The sequence below is a fragment of the Anomalospiza imberbis genome, chromosome 23 (genome assembly GCF_031753505.1).
Source record: "Anomalospiza imberbis isolate Cuckoo-Finch-1a 21T00152 chromosome 23, ASM3175350v1, whole genome shotgun sequence".
Lineage (NCBI taxonomy): Eukaryota > Metazoa > Chordata > Aves > Passeriformes > Viduidae > Anomalospiza > Anomalospiza imberbis.
The window spans coordinates 6,152,556-6,179,120 of NC_089703.1; the positions used below are offsets into that span (position 1 = coordinate 6,152,556).

At 47.9% G+C, this 26,565-nt stretch overlaps 1 protein-coding gene across 2 annotated transcripts; it reads right to left on the reverse strand.

The window, feature by feature from the left end:
* Positions 1–1,228: 1,228 nt before the first annotated feature.
* Positions 1,229–22,897, reverse strand: VWA1 (von Willebrand factor A domain containing 1). 2 transcript variants are annotated; one of them, XM_068171725.1, is made up of 7 exons: positions 22,684–22,897; positions 16,408–16,971; positions 7,985–8,263; positions 7,218–7,490; positions 6,140–6,291; positions 4,844–4,961; positions 1,229–2,662 (listed from the first exon to the last, which is right to left on the reverse strand). In XM_068171725.1, the coding sequence occupies exons 1-7, from the start codon at positions 22,754–22,756 to the stop codon at positions 2,613–2,615; spliced, it is 1,509 nt and encodes a 502-aa protein (XP_068027826.1). In that variant the 5' UTR covers positions 22,757–22,897; the 3' UTR covers positions 1,229–2,612. The 2 variants fall into 2 exon arrangements, with proteins under 2 accessions (XP_068027826.1, XP_068027827.1); XM_068171726.1 differs by lacking the exon at positions 6,140–6,291.
* Positions 22,898–26,565: the final 3,668 nt, after the last annotated feature.

A 26,565-nucleotide genomic window follows, 5' to 3' on the forward strand; every position in this document is an offset into this window, starting at 1 on the left:
AATGCACGTTTAGAATGATGGAAACGTGGAATATCCTGAGCTGGAAGGGATCCACAAGGATCAGAGTGCAACTCCTGGTCCCTCACAGGGCACCCCAACAATCCCACCCTGTGCCTGAGCACAAATATTTACCAGATCTGCCAAAATTTCAGGGACTCTCCCTGTAAAACAATCCTTGCTGGAACTGAGGATTTATCAAGACCAATATATTTCTGTTTTGACATTTCCAACGCATTTTTTGAGGGATGGGGGTTAAGTTTTGTGTTAACCAGCATGTGCAGGCACAGGGAGAACATGCACTTTGTGAAAAATGCATGTTTTATGATTGGCTTTTCGCAAATATTAAATTGAATACTGTATGTATTATGTTATATTGATTAGAAGTGCTGTATTAACATTTTAATAGTATGGTATATGTAGTTTTGTAGTTAAAATAGAACCTATGTATGTGGGGTTTTTTTTTTACTAGCTCAAGCAAGAGATGAGATAATGAAGAAACTCTTCATACAGAGATGACAATGATGGGGGCCCATAAAGAATTACTGCCTCCTTATCGGAAAAGACAAACATTCTTCCACCTTCTCTCCGTCTTTATGGAACCACCAGGATTAAGGGGAAGAAGTTGACAAAAACCAGAAAAGTTCTTAATTTGCAAGGAATTTATGCATCATGTATGAAGTGTATGAATATGCAACAGGCTGTTGCTTTTAAAGGTTATTCCTTTGTTCACAAGGCATGCTTATCGGGCTTAAGTGCCCGAGAGCATCCGGACGTCCGTAATTCTTTGCTTTTTATTGTCTTGTAATTGTCCTAACTCTAAATTTTCATTACTCTAATTGTATTACTATTTTTATAACCATTTTATTATTATTAAACTTTTAAAATTTTAAAAACCAAGTGATTGGCGTTTATAACACACTTCATTTAAAATTATGATTTAACAGGGTGATCTCAGAAGCTTTCCCTAACTTTTATGATTCTATGAATGCCAGCTTTTCAATCCTTGGAACAAAACCCACAGTTCCTCAAAAAAAAAAAAAAACAAAAAAACCCACAAATCTGCCACCAAACACAAAGGAACCATTCAGTAGCTCTTGTATTTATATTTAATTGTCTTCAAAAGGGTGTGTTACAACTGGGGGGATGAAAATTAATGCATTAATAAACTATGCAGGCAGTTGTGCAAACTTAATTTCTGTCCTACAGCAAGAAGAAACAAAATCATCTCATTGCATGAGCAGTTCCAGGGGCTTTGTGATCCCTTCAGCACTGAGATTAATCAGTCACAAATGCACATTCCAAAGGAGGACACAAATCATGTGAAAATCTCTCTATGGAGTTAATGAATGACTCACCTCCCTTCTCTCCCTCTCTCCTGAACAAGGCAGCCCAAGGAAAAATGCTCCAGAAAGGTGGAGATGAAGGATTCAGCTCTCAGGAGACAAAGTCGGGGATAAAAGTTCCTCTCAGCCCCAAAAGGAGCTGTTTCAAGAAGGGTTTGTGAGGTTGCACGGGGCTCTCCAACAAGCAGCACTGCTTCAAAACCCAGTTCCACATGTAGGACAAATAAGCAATAAATTTAAAATAGAGCAAGAGTTACTGAGGGAGGGTGTTCCCACTGATGCTGGGGTTTAGCAGAGAAATATCTACATTTCTTTACAGCCCTAAGCCCTGAACTTTGAAACCATTTGCTTGGTCACTAGGTATTTATAATTAATTTGTCTTTCTTTTTCCCAGCTCCCCTTTCCAGATTGGCTTGGAGACAGTGAGTTCAAGCTTGGGGCAAAGGGAAATAATCAGATTTACTTTTCTCCCTTAAAAAACCTGATTTTTAAGTGTAGCTCAAGCTTAGCACTGGGTGGAAGCCCAAGACAAGACACCAGAGATGCGCTGTGCGTGTTCAGAGTGCAGAGGAATGATAGTGCTGGAGACTTATTGCCTGTAATTAGCCACAGAACAGGCTAATTAATCTCCATGAGGACAGCAGCGCTCCCATTTGGTGCAAAGGGGTTGCAGGAATGCCAGAGCAATGATCCAGGCAGGACCACAGAAACAAAAAGAAGTGCTTTAGATGGTCCTGTCTGGCTTTTCTGGACTCTCAGCTCCTCCTGGAGCTCAGCTGAGAGCCCTGGAGGGTCCTGCTGGGGAAGCACATTCCCAGGATTTTGGGGTTCCTGCTCTCTCACCCTCCAGGTTCCCTGGCTGTTGGCAGCAGGAATGGATTTGGCCACGTGGAATCTTTCTCTCAGATGAACAGCCAAGTCCTGAATGTGCTCATAAGCTGCAAAAAAAAAAATAAATCTGGATCGACCTTGAGTAGATAGAGAACAGGCAGCAAGCAAGCAACAGTGAGGATCCACCACTTGGCCTTCTGTTTGTTACTTGTGTTTACATGAAATGGGGACAGATTTGGCATCTTTTAGTCACTTTGGTTGTTCCATCCAGCCAGGCCAAGCCTTTAAACCCTGGGAGAGCTTGGCTGGGGACAGGCTGGACAAGCAGGACACCTCAAGGGACAGCACAGGCTGGGAGATGAGGTTGTTACTCCCCTGACTCCTCTTTTTTGTCCAAATCCTTGTCCATTCAAGACCTTTGCTCTGCTGGGAGTCAGCTCACTGCAGTCTGTCATGCTCTCTGTGCCTGTATCCTTGGGCCTCTGTAGCTGGAAGGACACAAGGAATAGAAATGTCAGCTTTAGCCACCCATTCTCCACATCTGAGCCACAGCTCTCACCCCCGGGGGCATTTTTACGTTGCTGTAAGGTAGAACAATTATAGAGAAAAGCCTCATAAAATCAGGCCTTCTCTGGCTAGCCTGTCATTTCTTCTAAGCCAAGCCAGCATCTTGTAAGTTCCCATGTGAAATCAATCCTGGTGTGAGCATTTCATTAACAAAACAATCTATTCCTGGGTCAAAACCAACTTAGCACCTGTAAAAACTGTTTTTACACTATTAGATAGAAAAATGAAAAACATTTTTCATCAACAACCTTCCCAGCATGTAGACACTGAGAGTTTGAGTGAGTGACCAATCCATACAGCATGACAACTTTTACTAATCAATAATGTAATTGGCAAGAAAACTACTAACCAATTGGAGTCCCACAGGAGGTCTGGAAAACTGAATAATAAGAATAATAAGAATAATAAGAATAATAAGAATAATAAGAATAATAAGAATAATAAGAATAATATGAATAATAAGAATAATAAGAAAAAGCTTTTTCCACCATGAAGAAAATAGAGTCTCATGTGCTTTACTCCCATATTTTTGCTCTCACTGCAGCCCCTAGATGGGAAAAAGGGGCTTCTCTTTAGTAGCTTCTGTTTAGTTTTACTCCACCCTGTCAGGGATCTTTCAATGCCGGTGACAGAAAGTGGTTTCTGGGCAGCAGAAGGAAGAAAGAAGAGTTGTGTCTTTATAAATGGCTTTAATTGTTACCTGTCCCCTGCCACGTTGGAAAGTGAAGGGTAACCAAGGCTTCAAAAGACTTTTAAAGAGCACTTCTAGCAATGTTCCCACCCTTGTTTTCCCAAAGCAGCTCCAGGACTGTCACCACTGTACTCTTCTTCCTCCTGCCTGCAATAAACTCCACTAGGAGGAGTCTTACTCCTAAAAACGGGGGAAAGAGCCCAATTTTGGTCAATCCCTGTGGTGAAACAAGGGCGATGATGAGCACAGAATATCCCAGCCCCGAGGGGCTCCTCTGTGATTTTGCAATGCATGTAACAGAAACCCCTCAGAGAGAGAAAGGAATGCAAGATTTGAATCGGAACCTTTAGAAAAACTGAAATATATTAAGCCACACAGTCGGAGTGTAAGTTTTAAGTAAGTAGAAATATATCTTAAGTGCCTTGAGAGACTGTGTTAGCTAGTAAAAGCCCTAAAGCTCAGCTTAAAGTTCAATAGTGTTACTTTTCACAAAATTAACTTAGCTCCAGACATAATGAAAACATAGCAGAACGTTGCTTACATTTCTAGATACAACAGATAGAACTATTTATGTGAACAGCTAGAACTATATTTGTAGATTTTGTGTAAGAACTGACAACTACTTTCCCACGATGGAATTAAGCTCAGACAGGTGTAGGAAAAATTCTTTAGAATCGTGGTTTTAGCTGATTGGATGATTTATGAATAAAATCCCCCTGTACTGGGGAGCAAAAGAAGTGGTAGTAGCTTCTGCTAGCTGCTGCTTCTGCTGCTTCTCCTTGGAACATTGGGACTCTGTGCTGATGTCTCAGGTTTGGGCTTTTCTATTTTTCACATTCTGTGCTGCTTTAGTGTGTGGGTCTGAGCTTCACATCAGGGGATGCCGAGCTCTCTGCACAGAGCAGGGAGACAAAACAATTCCTTCTCCAGCTGGGCACCAAGGACAAATGATCCAAACCTCAGGCCCAAGAGCACAAACAACGTGGGCTGGAGAGAGGAAAACAAGCAGGATGGGACTGCATGGGCTGGAGCTGGAATGGGACAATGAACTCCAAGATGCAAATGGAGCAGAACTGATCATTTTGTGACCAATCATCCATTTTTTGGGACCATTTGGGTTCACCTTGGGTGCAGCCCTGGCTGGGCTCTTGTGCTGCCCAAGGTGGATCCATGAGGAGATCTTTAATAAATCCCTGATTTATTCTGTAACTCTGTCTAGCCTCTCTCCTAGGGCAGCCTTCATAAGGCATCAATTCCAAAAGCTTTTAGCACGGACTTTTAGCATGAACTCTTTGCCTTCAAGGCTGATGTATTCATGCAATAAACAACTTTACAACAACCAACAACGAGCTCCTGTCTCTTTGAAGACCCAAAACCCACTCATAGCTCCACAAGGATGTCCTCAGCTCACCTGGCTGCCTGTGCACGGTGCGGCAGAGCCTCTTGCCAGGCTGGCTGCTGTACACAGGCTGCACACACACCTTGCCCCTGGTGCCCGAGGGCAGGTCGTTGAGCAGCACACTGTGCACCTGTAAAATGAGGGAGAAAATAAAGAATTTTGGTAAAAGTTTAATGAAGGATAAAGTAAGAGAGAAAAAAATTCCAGCGCTGGGGTGTTCCTGGCCAACAGGCAAAGAACAGCCCGGTGTGTACAGACAGTGTTATCACTCTCCTGTGAAAATGTAAAAGGTTTAATAAAGGACAACAGGAGACAAGGACCATAGAGAAAAATGTAAAATGTTTAATAAAGGACAACAGGAGACAAGGACCATAGAGCAAAGGTTATTGGCTCAGCCAAGAGCACACTGTTATCTTTAGGGACACCCCTTAAATACCTTTTAATTACATCAGCCTGTTGCATATTCATAGACCCTTATGCATAGTAAACTTTTCCCCAAAGTAGTTTACATGTTCTGAAAACTGTTTAACTTGGCTCCTCCTCAGTTCCACCTTTTTGGAGCATCCATATTCCTTGGCTGTGGTTTTAGTCCGTTCTTATCTCCTCCAGTTTTTGGGCCTTGCTCCACACTGCCTTCAGACAGTGAGTGCTGATAATTGGAATATCAATAGCAGGGCCCTCATCATACGTTTATTAGATGTTATCCCATCCCAGCAGGCATTTTAACACAACCATACTGATATCAGCTATTTCACTAAGCTTAATTAACAACAGAAATAAAAACGATATCTTTATAACAAAGTCTTATATATATCTTTATAATATATCTATCTTTATTTATATATGTAACTCTGTATCTTTATAACTTTATATATATAACTCTATATCTTCATATATATAACTATATATATATGTCTACATGTATATAACTTTAACACTCCACCTATAAAATCCATTTTAACATTTGCAAAAAGCCAATATTATAATATGTATCTATAACATATATCAGCATATATCAGTATATCTATAACATATACTTATGTCAGCTATTTCACTAAGCTTAATTAACAACAGAAATAAAAACTATATCTTCATAACAAAGTTACTTTAACACTACTTTAACACTTTAAATGGATATAAAATCCATTTTAATATTTGCAAAAAGCCAATATTATAATATGTATCTATAACATGCAGGCTCTCCCTCCCCACAAATTACCCGAGATTTGCCTGCATTTTAATTTTAATGCGTTTCAATGCAGGCAAACATTGCAAAAGGCGATGTCACCTGGTCGTTTCTCCACCCACCTGCGGGGACACGCTGAGCACGGAGGAGCGGCCGCTCTGCCGCCGGCAGCGCACCCGGTAACCCAGCACGGCGCCCTCGGCAGAGTCCCAGGAGGCTCTCACGCTGTTGGGACCCACGTCCTCGAAGCGGAGGTGCCTCACCCTGGAGCCTTCTGCCGGGGGAAGATCCGTGTTAGTGCGGGGCATCGTTCCAGAGTGATCCCTGCTCCCCCAGGGGGATGCTGGAAACCCAGCCTGGCCTTGGGGGGAGAGGTAAAATCACTCTGCATCTCCCGGCGGAAGGAGCTGAGAGGACACAGCCTCGAGCTGCACCAAGGGAAATACAGGTTGGATGTGGGGAAATGTTTTTTTTTATGGAAAGGGTGATAAAGTTTTTTATGGAAAGGGTGATAAAGTTCTCCCTGCCCGGGGAGGTGGTGGAGTCACCATCCCTGGGTGTGTTTAACAAAGCCTGGATGTGGCACTGGGTGCCAGGGTTGAGTTGAGGTGTTGGGGCTGGGTTGGACTCGATGGTCTTGAAGGTCTCTTCCAACCTGAGGATTCTGTGAATTCTGAGCTCACACTAATTAGTCCTTAACTTTGCCCTGGTACCAGCATAAAAGTCTTTATTTCACTGGCAGTCACCTCCCACACCCTCAGCTCTGTCATCCCCTGAGCTCCTCCTCACTCCTGAGTCCTGATAAGAGCCAGACTTTGCCTCCTGCAATATCCTCACAGGTACTTCTTCACAGAGCACAAGTTTCTGCTCATTAACTTCTTAACTTCATCAACTCCTACCCTTGTGATGCCAAATCACCCCAAGGAACAGGCACAGAGGAGTCAGGAGGGAGGGAAAGGCACCTTCCTTTCTTCTTTAGGGACATTCTTGGATCTGCAGGGGTGCCAGCAGCTCGGCCACGTCCCATTAACAGCGGGCACTGTGTGTGTGACTCTCTTCCAGCCCTGACACATCTGCTACACATCCAGAGCTGCTCATGCAGCTTTCCCACCCCAGGGACTGGATTCTGAGTCCTCTGGCTTCACCCCGAGGCAGGTGACCCTCTAGGGACCCTCTAGGCTGCCCCTTGCCCTTGCTCACCTTCCTGGGTGCAGGCCTTGGCTGACAGGGATTTCTCCTTGCCAGATCTATAGATTGCAGTCACTGTCACCAGGTAGGTGGTGTTGGGTGCCAGGTGCTCCACCACGGTGCTGTTGTGCCTCCCATCCACCTGCAGCACCTTGACTGAGTTCCCTGGGAGTGGCCCATAAAGGACCTGGTAGCTGGCCACGCTGTCCAGCACAGGAGCCCAGCTGACGTGGAAGCTGCGAGGCCCAGACTCCGAGATGAGAACCTGAACTGGGCTGATTTCCTCTGGAAGCAATGAAGAGAGATGTGAATGAGGATTTAATGAGCATTAATGACCTGCATCATATTGGGTTTCAAGGGTGTGGAATTAAAATCAACCCAGCAAGGAATTAAAATCAACCCGCTGGAATTAAAATCAACCCAGCAAGCAGATGTTGATATTCATCACACAGCTCAGCCCAAAGAAAAGGGTTTCTCGACCTTTCAGCCAGAACTGTTCTTGCATGCAGAAAATTAATACTGTGTACAAGTCCACCTTGACTTTGCCACCCCAGCCCAGGTTTTCAGTTTGCCCCCTTTTTGCAGGCTGCTCCCCAGCATAAATCTGAGTTATTTTCTGCACAGAGAGGCTGATCCTGCTCCGAGTTCTTCCCCCTCTAACAGAGATTTCCCTTAGGTCATTCCAGCATCCTCTATCTCCACCTGCAGCCCCAGGTGGGAGACAGGGATCATCTCCTTGTCCCCAGGGAGGGGCTGTGCCCGAGCCGTGCCCATTTTACCTGCCAGTGTCGTGACCCTGGTGGTCTGGGGGGGGAAGTAGTGCACGTTGGATTCAGGGATCAGAGCCACCTCGTAGGTGGTTTCTGGTGCGAGGCCGCTGAGCACGAGGCTGCTGTGAGCCCCGGACACCTGCTGTGTGCTCCTCCGTGCTGGAGCAGCTCTTGGGCCATACTCCAGGCTGTAGTAGCCAGTTTCCTGGGAGAGGAGCTTGGGCCACACCAGGCGGAAGCTGCTGGAGGTGACGTCTGTGGCGTGGAGCCGGTTGGCTTGGATGACATCTGGAAGAGGGACAAGGGGACAGAAATCACTGCTGACATCAACCCCCAGAGCACGGAGCAGCTGCAGTCCCAGCCCTTCTGGGTCCGAGATGCAGCTGGCAGCACCCCTGAAGTCACCGAGGTGTGGTGTTGGATTAAGCTTCTTTTTTGACTCAGAGATGGGGTAACTGAGAGGTGTTTTAAAAGCTTTTATTTTATTTCTTAGGGGTTTATTTATATTTTTATATTGATATTTTTATATTTATATTTTTATATTTTATATATTTAAAATTTTATTTTTATATTTTATATATTTATATTTTGTACATTTATATTTTATATATTTACATTTTGTATATTTATATTTTATATATATTTGTATGTTCTATATTTATATTTTTATATTCTATATACTTATATTTAATATAATTTCTATTTTATTTTATATATTTATATTTTAAATAATATTTTATATTTAATATTTCTTTTATTATATATTATTTCTTTTTATTTAAATATTTTTCTATTTATACTTTAATATATTATATTTTTATATATATTTTTATATATTTTATATTTTTATATTTTTTATATTTTTATTTTTTTATTTTATACATTTACATTTTGTATATTTTATTTACGTGTTTACATTTTACATTTTTTAAAAGTTATATTTTAGTTTTATGTGAAGGGTGAGACAATACAGATGTTATAATTTACATTATCACAATCAGAAGCCAACTATTTCTTAATTATAACACATTATAAGTGTTTCTTGGCCTATCAGCTTTTGTAACACTATGCTGTAAATATCTTCAAGCCAATTATCCAAAATTACCTTTTGTGAGTCTGATTACCCCGTATCTTTCATTGTTCTATTTCCCTAAAGCACGTAGCCTAGCGATCTGGTCTAGCTCTCTAACCAAGTGTAGAGGATGAATTCTCTACAAATGCCTTTCCCTGAGGAAATCAGTGAAACCAAACCACTGAACTCCTGTACAGAAGAGCTCCATTTCTCCCTGCTCTGTGCCAGTGCCCGGTGCCCAGGGAGAAAGGGCAGCAACCCGGGAGTGTGAGTTTGCGGGCCCCGAGTTGGGCAACTCCCTGGGGGCTCCCCTGGCAGGGGAGACCCTCCTGGAGCAGTTCTGTGTCAGGAACCAGAGATGCACTGGACTTTTTCGGTCTTCAGCTTCTGTTTATTGTTATCTTATCAAAACTTCAGCACGCCGTCTGCACCTGACTCTGCGTGCAGGAAAAGCAGCACAAAAATGGCCAACAATCTATTGTTTCAAGGACTTTTAAGTCTAATCAAAAATTGAGCTACCCAATTGAGAAGTGACACCTAAATTATTTTCCTTTCCAACCCAATAACTGACCCCTAAAGAACTGCAATGTGGATTTTTCTACCCAATTACAAGATGCCACCTAAACCCAAGAAGAAAGAGGAAAAAGAAGTAAGAAGAAGGGAACTCAACACCCTATATCCTCCATCTTGAACCCATCTATAACATCCTAAAAATCCTAAAACCTAAATTTCTCACCCATGTGACACACTACACTACTGACTACAATCTCCACAATCTATTTCACACTTTTGTGGTTTCTGGTTTACCTTGAGGCTTTGGAAGCTTTCTCCATGAATGAGGGTCAGAGTCAGTGCTCCCCTGGGGGTCAGGACACCCCAGAGCAGAGAGAGAAATGTTCCCGGTGCCCTGGGCTTCCACAGGGGAGTGCCCAGCTCTGCTGAGCCAGCTGGACCCAGCCCAGCTGAGGTCACTCCCTGCAGGGCTCACAGAGCTCCCTTGTTCAGTGACATTCAGCACTCAGAGCCCTCTTGTGCCACCTCACCTCTCCCTGCCCCTGCTTCTCCTCGAGGCTCGTGCTACCTTTGAGCTCTGTCGCTACCGGACACGAAATGAGTACACAGAAGTTTGATGAGTTCAAGAGAGAAAAAAAAGTTGATTTTATTTCGGGCCTTCTAATATATAGAATTCTCAAAGTGGCAGTGGATTGGAGGGTGAAACTGCCACCTCTCCAACCACACTGGTCAAACCAACAGTCCATCAATTCTCTCCTTCCACAAAGGAGAACGCAAAACAATCATTGTTTACATGAACAGCATGTGAGAACTCCAGTAGAAAGATGTAATCATTATCAGAAGGCTAAAGAAGTTTTATGAGAACTTTAAAACTTTCAAAAGAACTATAAAAGAAAACTTAACACTTTTAAAAATCAAGGCAACAGAGCTCCAGGCACAAATGCCAGGCACAAATCCCTCTGGTGCTGCTGGGCAGCTCCCCCAGCTCCCAGACCCTTCTGACAGGCGTGGCCTTCTGAGCCCATTTTGGGCAGAATTCTTCTGTTCTCTGGGCTTCCAGAGGGGCACAAACACACGGGGCTTTGTTTCTAGCTCCAGGGAAGTGGCATAAGGAGACATGGAGATCTCTTCTGTTTTTAAAGGATTTTTAAGAGCACCCCGAGCCTTGAAGTGCCCCTAAATCCTTATAAAAAAACCTTCCAGCTCATGCTCAAGCACTCACAGAGCACTCTAGGCAGTTTCTCACTAGCTCCCCATTGCACAGATGTGAAGGGAGGCACAAAATTCCTCCCAAACCTGCAAGCTAGAGTTGCTTTGCACTCCCAGACTTGTCCTTTAGCCGGGAGAGCATCAGCTCTCCTCCTCCAAGCTGCTCCGAGCCCTGCCAACTTGTCTGTACCAAATAAAACAGCCTCAGTTTTTCCTCTGAGCTGTTCCCTGGCTGTCCCAGGCAGGCAGGAACATTTCCCTGTTCCCATCCCATCCCAGGCAGCAGCATTCCACCCACTCAGGAGTCCTGGGGCACTGCACCCTTCTGTGAGCCCCACAAACACCAGGGGCCAAGCCACGAAGGAACAGAGAGCACAGGAAAGGCCTCAGTGCTGCCAAAAAAGCTGCCAAAAGCTCAGGGAATGGAAATAAGTGAGCTTGGAGGCAGGGACACTGTGAATAAAGGGGGCAGATCAAAGGACAGGGGTAGGAAGCCCACAGCCAACAGCTCTGCCCCTTGTTGCCAGAGCCCAGAAGCCTTCAGCACACAAAGAGGGCAATAAACCACAGAAAATGAATAAATAAATGCCCACAATTGTGAGAAATGGATTTGTAGGGAATTCTCCAAGCCTGACAGAAGGCTCACACATCTGTATGCAAACCTTGAGATAAGAAATGCTGATTTAGAAATGCCATGGAACAGGACAGACATTGCTGAGAGAGAAATGGAGCCAGAAACAAGTTTCAAAGGATGGCCATGCAGATAAGCCTGGGAACTTTGGAGAGATGGAACTATGAAAGATGCACTGGAGGAGGAGCCATGAGGGGAATTTTAGATGATTGGCTTTAAAACATTTACAACATAGTGTAGCTAAAACTAATAAGCCAAGAAACACTTACAATGTATTATAATTAAGAAATAGATAACTTCTGATTGGAGCAGCGTGAATTATAACATCTGCATTGTCTCATCCTTCACATGAGACTGAAAATAAAATACAATTTTTTCAAACACCTCTCAGTTGCCCCAGCTCTGGGTCAGGAAAGGGCTCAGAAACACACAATGTGTTTCCCAGCCCCTCTGTTCCCAGAGGGAAGTAGCAGTAATTAATAATAATTAATAATAATTAATATCCTGTACTGGACCCAGCCAGTGCCTGCCTAGTGACACTCAGCTGGTGATACCTCCTGCCTCTTGGTGACTCTAGACACTGCTCTGCAGCCACGAGCTCTGGAGAGATCAGGATCAGACTTGCAGGAATGCTGCTGGTTTCATGATGAGAGTAAGAAATGCAGCCAGGCAGGAGAACCTGTCCTAACCTGGGTCTGAGAGCTGCAGCTGGGATTTGGGACAAATCACTTCTCCTTCCTGGGTCTATTTCCCTGCTTTGATATGAGTGGGGAAAGGTTCTGACTCTGGGAGGGGGGACAGCACTTCTGCACCTGCAGGGTCTGAGATGTGCTCACCTGCTTGGACCCAGTGCCAGGTGAGACCATCAGAGCACTCCAGGCTCAGAACCTTCCCTGCAGCAGGACTCCCCCAGGACCTGGTTTTGGGTCAGAAATGCACTGCCCTGAGCACATGTGGGATGTGGGGATGCTCAGGGCCTGCTGGGCACGCAGGCTCCTGCAAAGCCTGGCTCAGGAATTGGTGCCAAAGGCTGGAAGGAGTCAGCAGCCTCAGCGTAACTGGGCTGAGCACAGAGCAAGTGGCTGCAGGCACAGGGCCTGATGTCACCTCGGAGGAATGCCTGGGTTTTGCAATGCTGAGGGTCCTTCCCCAGCAGGAGAGCACCAAATGCCACATTTTGGGCACATCCGAGATCCAACGGAAGGAGCCTAAGCTCCTGCACAGTCTGGGAACCTTCCCTTCCCTCTGGGAAGGGCGGAGGTGTCTGCCAGGAGCCAGCTGTGCCCCAGCCAGGCTGGCAGGGAGCTGCATTCTGCAGAATTCCTGCATGGGCCGAGGAAAAACAGGCAGTGGAGACCCCCAGCCATGCCCAGCCCCTGTCCTGCAGCCCTCACAGAGCAGCAGCAGCAGCTCTGGAGCCATTTCAGCTCCACCGCATCTCAGGAGTGTCTCCCTGTGGAGACTGAGGCTCCTCAGCCCACCTGAGGCAGCAGCAGCTTGGCAGGAAGCCTTGGTTTGGAAAATGTGTGGAGCAGGCAGGAAACACCCCATTCCTGGAGAGGAGATGGAAGGAGGAGAGCAGCTCCTGCCAAAGCTTGTTTGTGCCTCTCCAAAAGCCTCCACTGTTTTTTGTTTTTTTTTTTTAACAGTAGCAGGAGATGAAGGTAAGTGATAATTAAACCAGTCTGGGCCATTCCAGAGTTGGAAAGGCGTGATTAATTCCTGCCTGCCAAGATGATGCCTGTCCCTGCCATCCCAGGAGGGGTTGGTGGCTGAGGGCTGCCTCCTCCAGGTAGGGAGCAGTGGATTTAAATGGCTTTTTTTAAGGTGAAATCAGGTGATGTGACCAAAATCTGGCACTTTGCAACCCCTGGATTTGTGTGGGAATCTCACCTTGCATCAAAATCCCAGCCCAGGAGGTTTTAGGCTTGCTGGATTCACAGAGTGCTGACCTCAGGGCACAGCAGTTGTGACCTCTGCAGACTTTATGATCTCCTGTGCTGCAGATTTCTAATTTTTGGGATGCTATTTTGTCAGGATGCACTCAAACAAAATACCTGGGGGTCTGTGGGGTGGCCTGGGGCAGGAGGAGGAGTGTTGGTGCTGCCCAATTTTCACATGGGAGAGAACTGGGTGTTTGGGGGAGAGCACAGTCCTTGGGGGTGTTTTTTTTAAATGATTGTGATTGGGAACAGGAAGGAATTGCCACACACAGAGGATTCTGTGGAAAGGGTTACTGGGGCACCAAAGCCAGCCCCAACCCACCTCACACAGCAGAAGTCAAATAAGGAATAAAATTGGGATTTCCAACGGAGAGAGGACCTCCAGAAAAATCTGTGGGCAGTCTGCAAAGTCACAGAAACTCCCTGAGCATTCCAAAGAAATCCACAGGCATCTGGGAGGCTGAGGCAAAGCCCAGGGGCAGATGGCAGTGCCCTCGCCTTCCAAAGCCTGTCCTGAGTTAAGATCACAGGATTTGATCTCCTCAGAGCCTTTCCTGGATGCTCTAAAAACCTGGAATGGTGACAATGCCAACCTGCTGCCTTTAAGGGATGTGAATGTGATGCCCCACTCTCGTGGTACCCCAGAGCTGCAGGGTACAGACAAAAGGACACGGCTGTGACTCCCCAAACCTTTGTTCTTTTGGGGTTTCACCCAAAAGGACACGGCTGTGACTCCCCAGAACTGTGTTCTTTTGGGGTTTCACCCAAAAGGACACAGCTGTGACTCCCCAAACCTTTGTTCTTTTGGGGTTTCACACAAAAAGATACAGCTGTGACTCCCCAAACCTTTGTTCTTTTGAGGTTTCACCCAAAAGGACGCGGCTGTGCCTCTCCTTTGTTCTTTTGGGGTTTCACCCAAAAGGACATGGCTGTGACTCCCCAGAACTGTGTTCTTTTGGGATTTCACCCAAAAGGACACGGCTGTGACTCCCCAAACCTTTGTTCTTTTGGGGTTTCACACAAAAGGACACGGCTGTGTCTCCTCTTTATTCTTCTGGGGTTTCACCCAAAAGGACACAGCTGTGACTCCCCAAACCTTTGTTCTTTTGGGGTTTCACCCAAAAGGACACGGCTGTGACTCCCCAAACCTTTGTTCTTTTGAGGTTTCACCCAAAAGGACACGGCTGTGACTCCCCTTTGTTCTTCTGGGGTTTCACACTGGTGCTCCCCATGCAGGTAGCTCGGGCAGCATTGGGTTTCCAGTGGCATTTCCCTCTCCCAGCCACCACTAGAGCCCCACAAGGAACACAGAGGTAACACTTGGCCTGCTGAGGCAGGGCTGGGCTGTTCTTCCAAAGGTTGTGCTGGCCAAGTCAGGCCATGGATCTGGCAGATGTGGAACACGTTAGAACAGGGGATTTATGGAACAAAAACATTCCTTTCCTATAGTCTCAATGCTGACAGCAGGCACCATCCTTAATTGTATTTTGTAAGAGAACAACTGCAGGAGTTGGAGGTCTCAGCCCTTGATGATGTATTTAAGGAATCAGATCTATCCTAAATAAGAGTTGGAGGGAGCTGACACGACCAAATCCTTGCCAGGGACACACATCCCATTTTGGATGTGTGCAACACGTTCGTGTTCCTCCATCAGCTGGCACAGAGACACACGACGTTTGAGAGGAAAAGAAAATAATAACCCTGAGAGCGAAAATCAACTCGAGTGCTCAGGCACTTTGTGTCCACAATCTTGCTGAGGTGAAATCATTCCTGTTTTGGGAAACCTTTGGTTAACAGCCTGTGCAGGTGGGGGCATTTTCGTGCTCTGCCTGGCTTGTGCAGATGTCTGACCTGCATGACTCATTTCAAAGGCTTGTGGGGTTTTAAGGAATTCAGATATTTTGCTGCCCGAGTTCCTCATTCCCAGCTGAACTCCTCACAAACACAAGTTCATCTCACCAAAGGGAATCTGTCCCACTCACTCAAATATTCCAAGGGCAAATATTTGTCCCAGACCTCCCAGAAGCCTTGGTTTATACTGGGACCTGCAGCATGGTGGGCAAACCCCACAATTTTCCAGGGCAGCACTTTGGGGTCAGGATGAGCGTGAGATTTGGGGATTCTCCCGCTGCCCACCCCACAGAGCCAAACACGAACCCACCTGTGGAACCCTCTGAATCCTTGCCCCTCAGGGAAATCCCCAGGGCATTGCCTTGGAAGAATTTACCATAGAGTTTTCCCCACTTAGGCTGAAAGAAAAGACTTCCCCATGGAATCTTGCACAACACCACGAACCACTCCTGTTCCCTTCCCCATTGTGTCCCAAATTCTCATTGTTTGTCCTTTCCCTGTCCCCTCATTGGTTGTGGTGGCCAGCCCATCTCCCCTGTAGGGCAGTGCTCTTTGCCCTGCCCTTTGTGCCACCCCACACTTAACCTTGTGTAACCTTAAAAGACAACACATGGTCTTTTGTCCCTGATTTCCCTTCAGCAGGCTGGAATAAACCTTTGATGGAACAGGATCATACAAAAGGCCCTTCTGCCTCTCTTGGCCGAGCTAGCCATGGTGAGTATGGTGCGTGTGGACTCAACTGCTTTGCCTGAATTTTCCACAGGAAAATTTTCCACCCAAGCAGCTTTTCCATAGGAGATGTGTGGATGTGACATCTTGGTCAGAGAGTGAGAAAAGCAGATAAGTTTTCTCAACGTGGACTGGTGAGATGTTTAAGGAGTTGTAGAAAAACAAAGATAGCTTGTTATTATAAACAACCTACAAGCAGTGTTTTTCTTACTTTCTGTTTACCTGTTCTTCTCAAGGATTGTTTATAAGAAAGGTGTTTTTATTAATTAGCCAATCAGGTGAAATATATCAGAACAGTCTGTTAAAAAAAAGAGTTTTTCATATTAAAGTTGTTGTACAAACCAGCCTTCTTGTGAGTCTATACCACTTTCTTAGTAGCGACAGAGATGCTTTTTTGGGAACAGGTAACATCACCCACCATCTAAACCCCACGCTGCTACACACCCACCCTCAGCCCTGCTGCCACCTCCCAGTGCCAGCCTACCTAGGATGCCATCCCTGAGCTCCTTGGTGATGATGGGCAGGTCATCCACGTCCACAAAGTGCAGGTGCTTGTCCGAGGGCTGGCTGGCGGCGGCCGAGAGCTCCAGGAAGTTGCCGCGGCCGGTGCTGACGATGAACACGGTCACCCCCATGTCCTTCAGCAGCTGCATGGGCTCGGAGATGTCGTCCGTGGAGAAGCCATCTGTCACCCACACCAGCACCTTGGGCACGTCTGGCCGGGCCCCAGCCTCCCCACTAAAGAGCTTTTCCTTGGCATAGGACAGCGCTTTGCCCGTGTTGGTGTCACCCATCAGCTGCCGCGTGTCCCTGATGGCTTTTCTCACCGTGCCACTGGTCAGGTACTGGTCAAACGGGAACTCCATGGTGGGCATGGTGCTGATGTGGATGATGCTGGTCTGGACGTCCCTAGGGCCAAAGGTGAAAGGGTGCAAAAGGTCCCACATGAATTCCTTGACTTTGGAGAACTCATAGTGGGAGACGCTGGCAGAGCTGTCCAGCAGGAAGAGGAGGTCCCCCTCTGCGCTGGAGATGGATGGCTGGGCACCTGGCAGGGGAGAGAGAAGGAACAGCCTTAGTAGAGTGCTGTGAACCCAAAAACTGCACAGGCACCTGCTGGGGAAGCTTGGTTGTCTTGTGCCAAGCCCCAGGATTCGGGGACAGGTGCTGGCTGAGATGGCAAAGGCACAAGAGATCTCCTGGAACAACGGGAGAGCACTCAGGAATAGAGAAAGTTCAAGTTACCTGGGAGTGACTGTTCATGAGGGCATGGAGTGACAGGACGAGGGGGATGGCTTCAGATTGACAGGGAGGAGGCTTAGATGGGATATTGGGAAGAAATTGCCAATGAGAAATTCCTCAAATGAGGGTGGTGGGGCCCTGGAACAGGTTGCCCAGAACAGCTGTAGCTGCCCCTGGATCCCTGGAAGTGTCCAAGGCCAGGCTGGATGGAGCTTGGAGCAGTTTGGGACAGTGGAAGGTGTCCCTGCCATGGCAGGGGGTGGAATGGGATGGGATTTAAGATCCCTCCAACCCCAGTGATTCCCTGATTCTGTGCCAGACCTGCACCCCAGCTGGATCCCAGCCAGTTCTGCGTGACCCAGCACAGCTCACCCCGAACCACAGACACTCCCCTACAGCACCCTGGAGCAGAAAACCAAAGTGAAGTCCAGGAATCACCACACCACCCAGCAGAGCTGAACTGTGACCCCACAGGTCCCTGCCACCGCATCCCAGAGCTGCCAGTGGCCTTCCAGCAGGGCTTTGGGTGGTGCTGCTGGCTGCACAAAGGCAAAGCACAGCTCTGAGCTCTCCCCTCTGCTGGAAGGAGCACAAGACACTGGTTTGGCTGGCAGGACATGGGTGTGATAGATGAGTAATGCCATGGTTGACTCTCACCATTAAAAGGCAGTATCATGTATATAGGGTAAGAGAGGTTTTACAGATTTATAGTTATGTTCTACCCCCCTTGTGTTGTCATCATGGGTGGCCTGGGACATTTGGGAGGGTTGGCTTGTTACTATAGCAGCACCTGACCTCCAATCAAGATTTAAGGATTTCAACTCCACCACCGGACGGAGAAGAAGGAGTCAATGGACAGAACTTTGTGAGGAGCTAAAAGGTTAAAAGGCAAAACCTGCATTGTGTGGATGAGCACACGGTGGGAAAAATCCTCTGCTCCCAGTGCCCTAATATTTTCTCTATTCAATCTTCTATTTTTTATACAGTTTTAATGAACCTTTTAAATTCTTTGGAAGTGTGGATCACTTCTCGCATGGGAGAGATCTTGGCAGCATGGGGTTGTTCTTGCTTCTGCTCCTCACCGCTTTGAGAAGTGTCCCTCAATTCCCACATGTTGCAGCAAGCAGCTGGAAAAGCGGCTGGCCCTGGCAGGGCGGGGATCAATGGCCAAAGGACGTTCTTGCAGCAGTAAACAACGGGATCATGTGCACAAGCACTGGGAGGGGAGCTGGGAATTCGCCCGAGGGAGCAGAAATCCCAATGCTGCCAGAGCTACCTGCATGGGGAACATGCAGGTGAACTCCAGTGTGAAACCCCAAAAGAGCAAAGGTTTGGGGAGTCACAGCCGTGTCCTTTTGGGTGAAACCCCAAAAGAACAAAGGAGAGGCACAGCCGTGTCCTTTTGGGTGAGACCCCAAAAGAACACAGGTCTGGGGAGTCACAGCTGTGTCCTTTTGTGTGAGACCCCAAAAGAACAAAGGTTTGGGGAGTCACAGCCATGTCCTTTTGTGTGAGACCCCAAAAGAACAAAGGTCTGGGGAGGCACAGCCCCATACCCTGCAGCTCTGGGGCACCACGGGAGTGGGGCATCACATTCACATCCCTTAAATGCTGGTTTTCCCCATCACTCACTGCTGTGTTAATTAGGGAGAGCCCCAGTCTGACACCACAGGGTTCTGCCTTGGTTAACAACAACGGGTTAACAAGACAGCAGTTAAAGGGCAGGGGTGTGTTTTGAGGGAAAGAGACCCTCTGTGGGTCAAGCAGAAGGCTCCTCCTTCATTCAAACCCCATCCCATCTGTAACACTCAGTTCTGCATGAGATGGAAACAAATTCCTCCTGTTTAGCAGAAAGAATCCATTTAAAAAATCCAGACAAAGGCTCTCCCTGCATCAGGAGCGTGGCAAGGCTCAGAAAGCCACCAGACACTGAAATCACCCTCCCCTGCAGGTCCAGGCTTTCAATTCCCTCATCTTTCCTCCTGCTCCTTGTCCTGCATCCAGTACAAACATGCCATCCGTGCCAGAGGTGGGGCTGCAGAGGTTTGTTACCAGCAAATCCCTGCTTACGCAAGCAGCTGCTGTTTTCAGGCACTTCCCTCACTTCAGACGGCGTGGCGAGGCACCAGATGAGGATTTCTTACTTTTAAGGGGGGGTTTGGAGAGAGAGGAGCACCTGTGAGCATTTCCCTGACTCCTGAGCTGTCAGGGATAGCTGCAGATCTGATCACTGCGCTCTGCTGGAGCCAGGGGAGTGACAGGGACACACAGCAGGGCCCTGTGGTCACCCCCTGCGTGATGCCAGGTCAATGCACTGCGCTCAGAAGTGTTTTCAAGGGCTTGATATGGGAGCAAAATGTCACTATGGGAACACAACGTTGCCTGCTGGCTTTTCCAGGAGGAAAACAGCTGGCCAGGCTTCCCTGCGATGCTGACAGGAGACATCCGCTCGCGGAGCTCCCCACGCTCTCAGCTGGGAGCTGAACACGCTCCACACGCCTGATTCACACAGCCTTGGAGCTCGTGGGGCCCAGTTACAGCCAAGAAGGATCATGTCCTGTCTGGCTTAACTGAGTTTGACATCCCACCCTTGTCTTCTCTCACCACTTGGAAAAAAGTCCAGCTATGAGAGGGAACTGAGGAGCATGGGCTGAGCTTCCCTGTGGCCCCTCTGGATCACAGTGAGAGGCAGGAGGAGGAAGGCACCACCTCAACCTGGCAGAGAATTCTCCCCCCAAGCCAGCCAGGAGGGGTTTTACACTTCAGAGACCCCATGGGAGATGGGGAGGTCACCTGCCTGATGAAGGGCTGATGTCCAGCAAGCACAAAGTACTTGTGGGGTTAAAAGCCTTTAGAGGTTCCAGCTCATCCATGGCACAGAGTTGAGGCTGAGAAATGGCCCTTCAGGCAAATCCCAGCAGCAGGAGGGGAGCTGTGATGCCATATCTTGTGATTTTTCCAAGAGTTTCACTCTCTCTGCTGTTTTTAGCAACATTTCTGTAGAATTGTGGCAGTGCTTCAGAGCTCAGTGAGGGCAGGGTGCCCCACAAAGTGTGCTTGGATGGGCCATGTCTGCCTTTTTCACTCACAACAGCAACACCCCCGTCATTTTCTGCTGATGCCAGCCGAGGGAACGACAATCGAATTCCATTTTTCCAAGCCCAAACCATCAAAAGGCTGCACTTTACATGGATGCAGCTGAGATCTGAATCTGAACCCGAAGAGGGAAGGGGGAATTGGTCATGGTCTGCCTTGACTTTGTGCAGGAATCCAAAACCCATTGTCCAGAACAATCCAAAACGCATTGTCCAGAACAATCCAGTCATTCCTGAGGTGTGGAAGCCCGAGTGGCCACCCAGCAGCTTCCTCACTTTGCCCACTGCAGTTGAGAATGCAGCCACAGTCACTGATATTCAGCCAAATCCCAAGGAAATGGGGTTCTGGACAAATATCCCAAAATGTTCCTGTCCCTGTGACTGTGGCACAGCATCACAAACCCTCTGGACAAGGCACCAGCCCCTGCCAGGAGCTGTGCCAGGCTGGGATGGGCATCTCCTGCCCAGAGGGGTCATTCCTTCTTGGGAGAGAGGCCAAAGGCAGCTCATCCCAAACCCAGCTCATCCCAAACGCAGCACATCCCAAACGCAGCTCATCCCAAACCCACATGCATCCCAAGCCCAGCTCATCCCAAACCCACACGCATCCCAAGCCCAGCTCATCCCAAGCCCACACACTGCCTCTGGAGCAGGGCACAACCCTTCTGGAATGCCATGGCTGGCTTTGTCACAGCCCCTGAAGGCCTGAGCATTGTTCAGAGCCTGGGCTGGGAAATGCCACACTGCCCGGGGTGGCAGGAGGGTGGGACAATGGGAACTGCTGCTGCCTGGGTGGACTTGGAGTGCTGGGACAATGCCAGGAGCACTGTTCCTGCCCCAGCTGGGACACTGAGGGACAGAACCCAGCTCCATGTGAGGGATCTGAGCCACAATCCCAGCTGGGACACTGAGGGACAGACCCCAGCACTCCGGGAGGGCTCTGAGCCCCAGTGGGACGCTGAGGGACAGACCCCAGCTGGGACACCAAGGGACAGACCCCAATGGGACACCGAGGGACAGAAGCCACCCTGGGACACTGAGGGACAGACCCAGTTCCCCGTGAGGGCTCTGAGCCCCAGTGGGACACTGAAGGACAGACCCAGCTCCATATGAGGGACAGACCCCAATGGGACACTGAGGGACAGAAGCCACCCTGGGACACCGAGGGACAGACCCAGCTCCCCATGAGGGACAGATCCCAGCGGGACACTGAGGGACAGACCCCAGGGGATACTGAGGGACAGACCCAGCTCCCCATGAGGGACAGAACCCAGCAGGACACTGAGGGACAGATCCCAGCAGGACACTGAGGGACAGACCCAGCTCCCCATGAGGGACAGACCCCAATGGGACACTGAGGGACAGATCCCAGCAGGACACTGAGGGACAGACCCCAGTGGGACACTGAGGGACAGACCCAGCTCCCAGTGAGGGACAGACCCCAATGGGACACTGAGGGACAGATCCCAGCAGGACACTGAGGGACAGACCCAGCTCCCTGTGAGGGACAGACCCCAGTGGGACACTGAGGGACAGACCCCAGCAGGACACTGAGGGACAGACCCCAATGGGACACTGAGGGACAGATCCCAGCGGGACACTGAGGGACAGACCCCAATGGGACACTGAGGGACAGAAGCCACCCTGGGACACTGAGGGACAGACCCAGCTCCCCGTGAGGGCTCTGAGGCCCAGCCCGGCCTCTCCGTGCCCCAGCAGCGCTGTCAGCCCCCAGCAGTCGGGGCTGCTCTGTCCGAGGGCTCCTGGCTAGGCACACACGAGGCTCCCCGCGGTTTCCCAGCGGATTGCAGCTCCCAGGCGCACTGAAATCAAACAGGACCGTCCCTGCAGGCACTGAACCTGCTCCCTTCCTGAGCACAGGGCAGGACAGACCGAGCTGCAGCAGCGCAGCCCCCACGGCGGGGATCAGCCCTGCCCCGGGTCCCGGGACGAGACTTCCATCTCCTGCGCGTCCCCTTCCCGAGGCCAGAGCTGGACTGACCCATTATCACTTTCCACCAGCAGTACCCAGGAGAAAGCACACAGCGGGGCTGAAGTGATTGAATTACAGAGATTAGCAGGAGAACACGGTGTTGTTAATCACCGCCTTGACTTCTCTCACTGCCCGTCCTCCAGCCCGCACTGAGGAGCGAGGACGTTTCCACAGGATTACTCTTAACTCTGCAAATTTCTGGAACAATTTCCTCTTCCCCACTGCGATCAAACACGACAAAGTTACTTTCCAAGCAATTTCTTCCTGCAGTCGCGGGCAGGTTGGTTTGTTTCTTGTACACGAGCACTTCTGAACACCTAAAGCAGCACCGTAGGCTCGGCTTTTATTCTGAAAAGGGTTCATGAGGAGAGCAGGAGGCACGGAGCGGGGTAAAGCACCAGAGGAACGCTTTGCCTTTCCAGGCACTCACCTGGCTCAGGTGTGTCCTGTCCCGCAGCAAACCGCAGCCACAGAAAAAGGGAAAGCACCACCTTGGCCAACATAGCAGAGCCTGGTCCTGGCCAAACTACCTTAAATCCACCGCCCGGGCTCTGTGGGGGCACACCAAAAGCCCGGGATCAGTCATAGTCCGGCTCCAGCAGCTCCCAGCGCCATCCCACTGCCATGCCTGGAGCTCGCCGTGTGCTTCGCTGGGCTCTGGTGCGAGCTCTGGCTCCTGGAGGGAATTTTCCTTCCTCCCCCCCACTCCTTTTAAAGCCATAAATCCATCCTGACAGCAATAGCTGCAGGAGAGGCACACGCAGCGCTCCTTGCTGCTCTTCCTCCGCCGAGTTGAGCTCGCCGCAGGAGCGGGGATTTAGTCTGTGCTGCAGCTGGGCTTGGTTTGAAAAATATATCCCTACAGATAAAACTTTGGCCCTGCGAGGCACTGGCAGCAGGCCAGTAACCAGAGGGAAAGAAAAAAAAAAAAAAAAAAAAAAAGGAAAGAAAAGCTGCGAGAAATCCAAAGTTCTGCTGTCTGGAATGAGCTGGAAGAAGGAAAAACACGTTTATAAAGGAAAGAAAGAGTAGAAAAGTCTGGGGAGCTGCCCTGCCCTGGGAATATTGGCTAATCTTCTGGGAGGAGCATTGCACAGGTCCTAGTGCTGCCCAGCGGGGCCCTGCCAGGGCTGGGGGACACTCGAGGCTGTGTCCCCTGTGTCCCTGCTGGGGCCACCAAGACACGCAGAGCTTGCAGGAAGGAGCTGCTGCTCAGGTGGGAAAAGGCAGGGAGAGGTTGGAGGTTTGGATGTTGAGAATTTTAGATTTTTTTTTTTTTTTTTTTTTTTTGTGTGTTAATAAATTTTGATTCTTAAGAACGTGTTATGTTCGATTTGAGGTTGTAGGGAAAACAAACCTTTCAAAGTTAATTGACAGCACTAGAATTATGAGTGTGTGGTTGGTTGGAAGTGTATAGTATCACAGAGTAGAAAGCTTAAAGTTTAACCTTAAAAAGCCATATAACAAAAAATAGTTAACCATTTTACACCCTATTAATAAAATACTACAAAACTCACTACTATAATACTATAACATTAATAAGAAAAAAATAAAGGTCTAAACCTGAACACAAAATACCATCTCGAATACCTGCAATCCCAACCTAAAAAAAAACAAAAACAAAACAAAAAAAAAAAAAAAAAACCAAAAAAAACCACCCAAAACCCACAAAAAATAAAAAACACAAAACATCCACAAAAAAAAAAAAAAAAAAAAAACAAAAAAAACCCAAAAAAACAGCCCAAAACAAACCAAAAAACCCCAAAACCCAACAGTGAGCAATATTGGGAATTGCAGCTGGCATGGAAACAGCCCAGGGCTGATCTCTCTTGGTGTGGTGTTAAATATGGGCTCAGGTCTGGGATCCTGAGGCAAAGAAAGTGATAAATCTCTCATTGGGTTAGGAGAGGGGAGCAAACACCAGAGATTTTGAGGTTCAGCCTCTCTGTGCCCCTCTATGCAGGGCATTTCTGTCAGAATATCAAGAAATAAATCCCAATTCCCTTTCCCAGGGCTGCCCCGCTTTCCTCACATCTGCATTTGGCTCCCACTCACCAGGTGAGGTGACAACAATTCCCTTTTCCACTGTAGGATTTTCCCTCTGGACAGGTCCAAGGTGCTACCAGCAGAGGGAAAAGCTGGAAAATTACATCCAGTTATGAAGAGATGCATCAATCCTCACCTCCCTGACACAGGCAGGGACCAGCAGGCCAGGCTGAAGAGCAGCAAAGAAGGGATGTTTGGAAGCTTTTGGGATTTCAGGCACTGGTGAGCAATATTTCCTCCAATTTTATTTCCTCTCCCCTGGGAATTGTAAAAAATAATCTCACCAGGAGTTAGGGTTGTTCAGAGTGGAAAAAAGTTGTATCCAAACTCATGCACCAAATGGAAAATCCAGTTAAAAACCAGAGAGGGTTTAGGGCACTTGTTTGTGTTCTCCTCCCAGTTTGGGGCCCATCTGCCTCCCAGGGGAGCTGACAGCAACCAGGATGTTCTCATTTTATAATTAAAATGATCATTCAGATGACATTTTTATAAACTGCAGCCCCTCTTTCCAAAGGCTGCAAGTCTTGTGTTGAAAGCATCAGAGGGAGGAGAGGCTGATTCTGATCCCTGATTTCCTCCATCCCAGATATATTGTAATCACAGGGGAACCCGGTGGGAGGAAATGCTGATGTGTGACTCCAGTCCAGGAGGCTGAATGATTTCTTTATTATAACTATGCTATACCCCATTAATGTACTATTTAAAGGAGATCCTAAAGGCACAAACCTACTTTTCTAACTCCCATATCCAACTCCCAGCTCGTGCCCCTCTCTGAGAGTGCAGCCACAGGTGGGTTGGATTGGCCATCAGCTCCAACAATCCTCACCAGAGCCCAACCAAGCAATCACCCCAGGTGAACAATGCTCCAAGCACGTTCCACATGGGAAAAGGAGGAGCAGGAATAGAAATTGTTTTCTCTTTCCTCCCTCTGTGCTCCTCTATGGAAAACTCCTGAGAGGGAGAAATGTGCCTGCCACACAGACATCCACCTGCTTCCATCAAAGCCCACCATATCCCACCCCATCCTCCTCCTGCCCATCTCCAGACATTCAGAGCCCCTTGCTTAGGGCTGCTGGACCCATGGAGATGATTTCCTTCCCAAGGAACAGCTGAGGGCACTTGTTTGTGTTCTCCTCCCAGTTTGGGGCCCATCTGCCTCCCAGGGGAGCTGACAGCAACCAGGATGTTCTCATTTTATAATTAAAATGATCATTCAGATGACATTTTTATAAACTGCAGCCCCTCTTTCCAAAGGCTGCAAGACTTGTGTTGAAAGCATCAGAGGGAGGAGAGGCTGATTCTGATCCCTGATTTCCTCCATCCCTAACCTGCTTCCATCAAATCCCACCATATCCCATCCCATCCTCCTCCTGCCCCATCTCCAGACCCATTCAGAGCTCCCTTGGAGATGATTTCCTTCCATTACTCACTTCCCAAGGAAGAGTTGCTCAGCTCACAATAATTCCCTGGTTTTTTGCCAGTTTATCCCTGTGGATACTCTGCAGCCTGGAGGGAGCCTTTATCTCCCTCTAAGTCCTGCTGGAATAGGTGCAAGCAGGAAAAAGCAGCCTGGAAAATCATTAGATCTCACAGGGGTTGGGTTTATTTTTAAACTTTACAGAATTGGCAAATCCTGTTTCCATTAAGCCTGGTGCCTGTGCTGATTCTTTCCTGGAAGCATCCTGCATCTGGAGCAAGAGGTGTCTCTCCAGCTTTGCTCCAGCTTAAATCTCAGCTTCCCCATCACTTCTGAGCTCCCATTTTCTACCTGCCATGAATTTGGACAAAATTCTCTTGGGGTGATACCCCTCTGTTATAGTTTAGAATGATAAGAAATTCAAGAAAGTGATATAAAACTTTTTGCGTAATAACAGTCTGTTTAAAATTTTTTTAATTTTAAATTTTAATAATTACATTTTAATTTTTTTTAATTTTAAAAATTAAATTAAAATTATAAAAATTTAAAATTAAAAAAATCTAAATTTTTCAGATTTTGTAATTAATAAATCTAAAATTAACCAAATTACCAAAACCAAATTAACCAAAACCACTACACCTTCTCCCCGTGCCAAGCTACAGAACAGTTCAGCAACAATGAATAATTGTAGAAATAAAAAACCCAAATAAAACCAGCCAACCACAATTTTGAGGGTGATCTTGCTGGAGCTCAGGTACTTCCTAGAGCCCTCAGTGCCTGGGGAGGTTTTGCTGCAGCTGCTGTGACATTCCAGGGATGTAAACAACCCCCAATTTCTGAAGAGATGCA

Coding starts and splice junctions, on each gene's coding strand:
- VWA1 (XM_068171725.1), bottom strand. CDS start 22,756: ATGTTGGCCAAGGTGGTGCTTTCCCTTTTTCTGTGGCTGCGGTTTGCT. Junction 6,292..7,217: donor CAAGGCCTGCACCCAGGAAG/GTGAGCAAGGGC, acceptor TTCCCCCGGCAG/AAGGCTCCAGGGTGAGGCAC. Junction 2,663..4,843: donor CACCGTGCACAGGCAGCCAG/GTGAGCTGAGGA, acceptor GTGTCCTTCCAG/CTACAGAGGCCCAAGGATAC.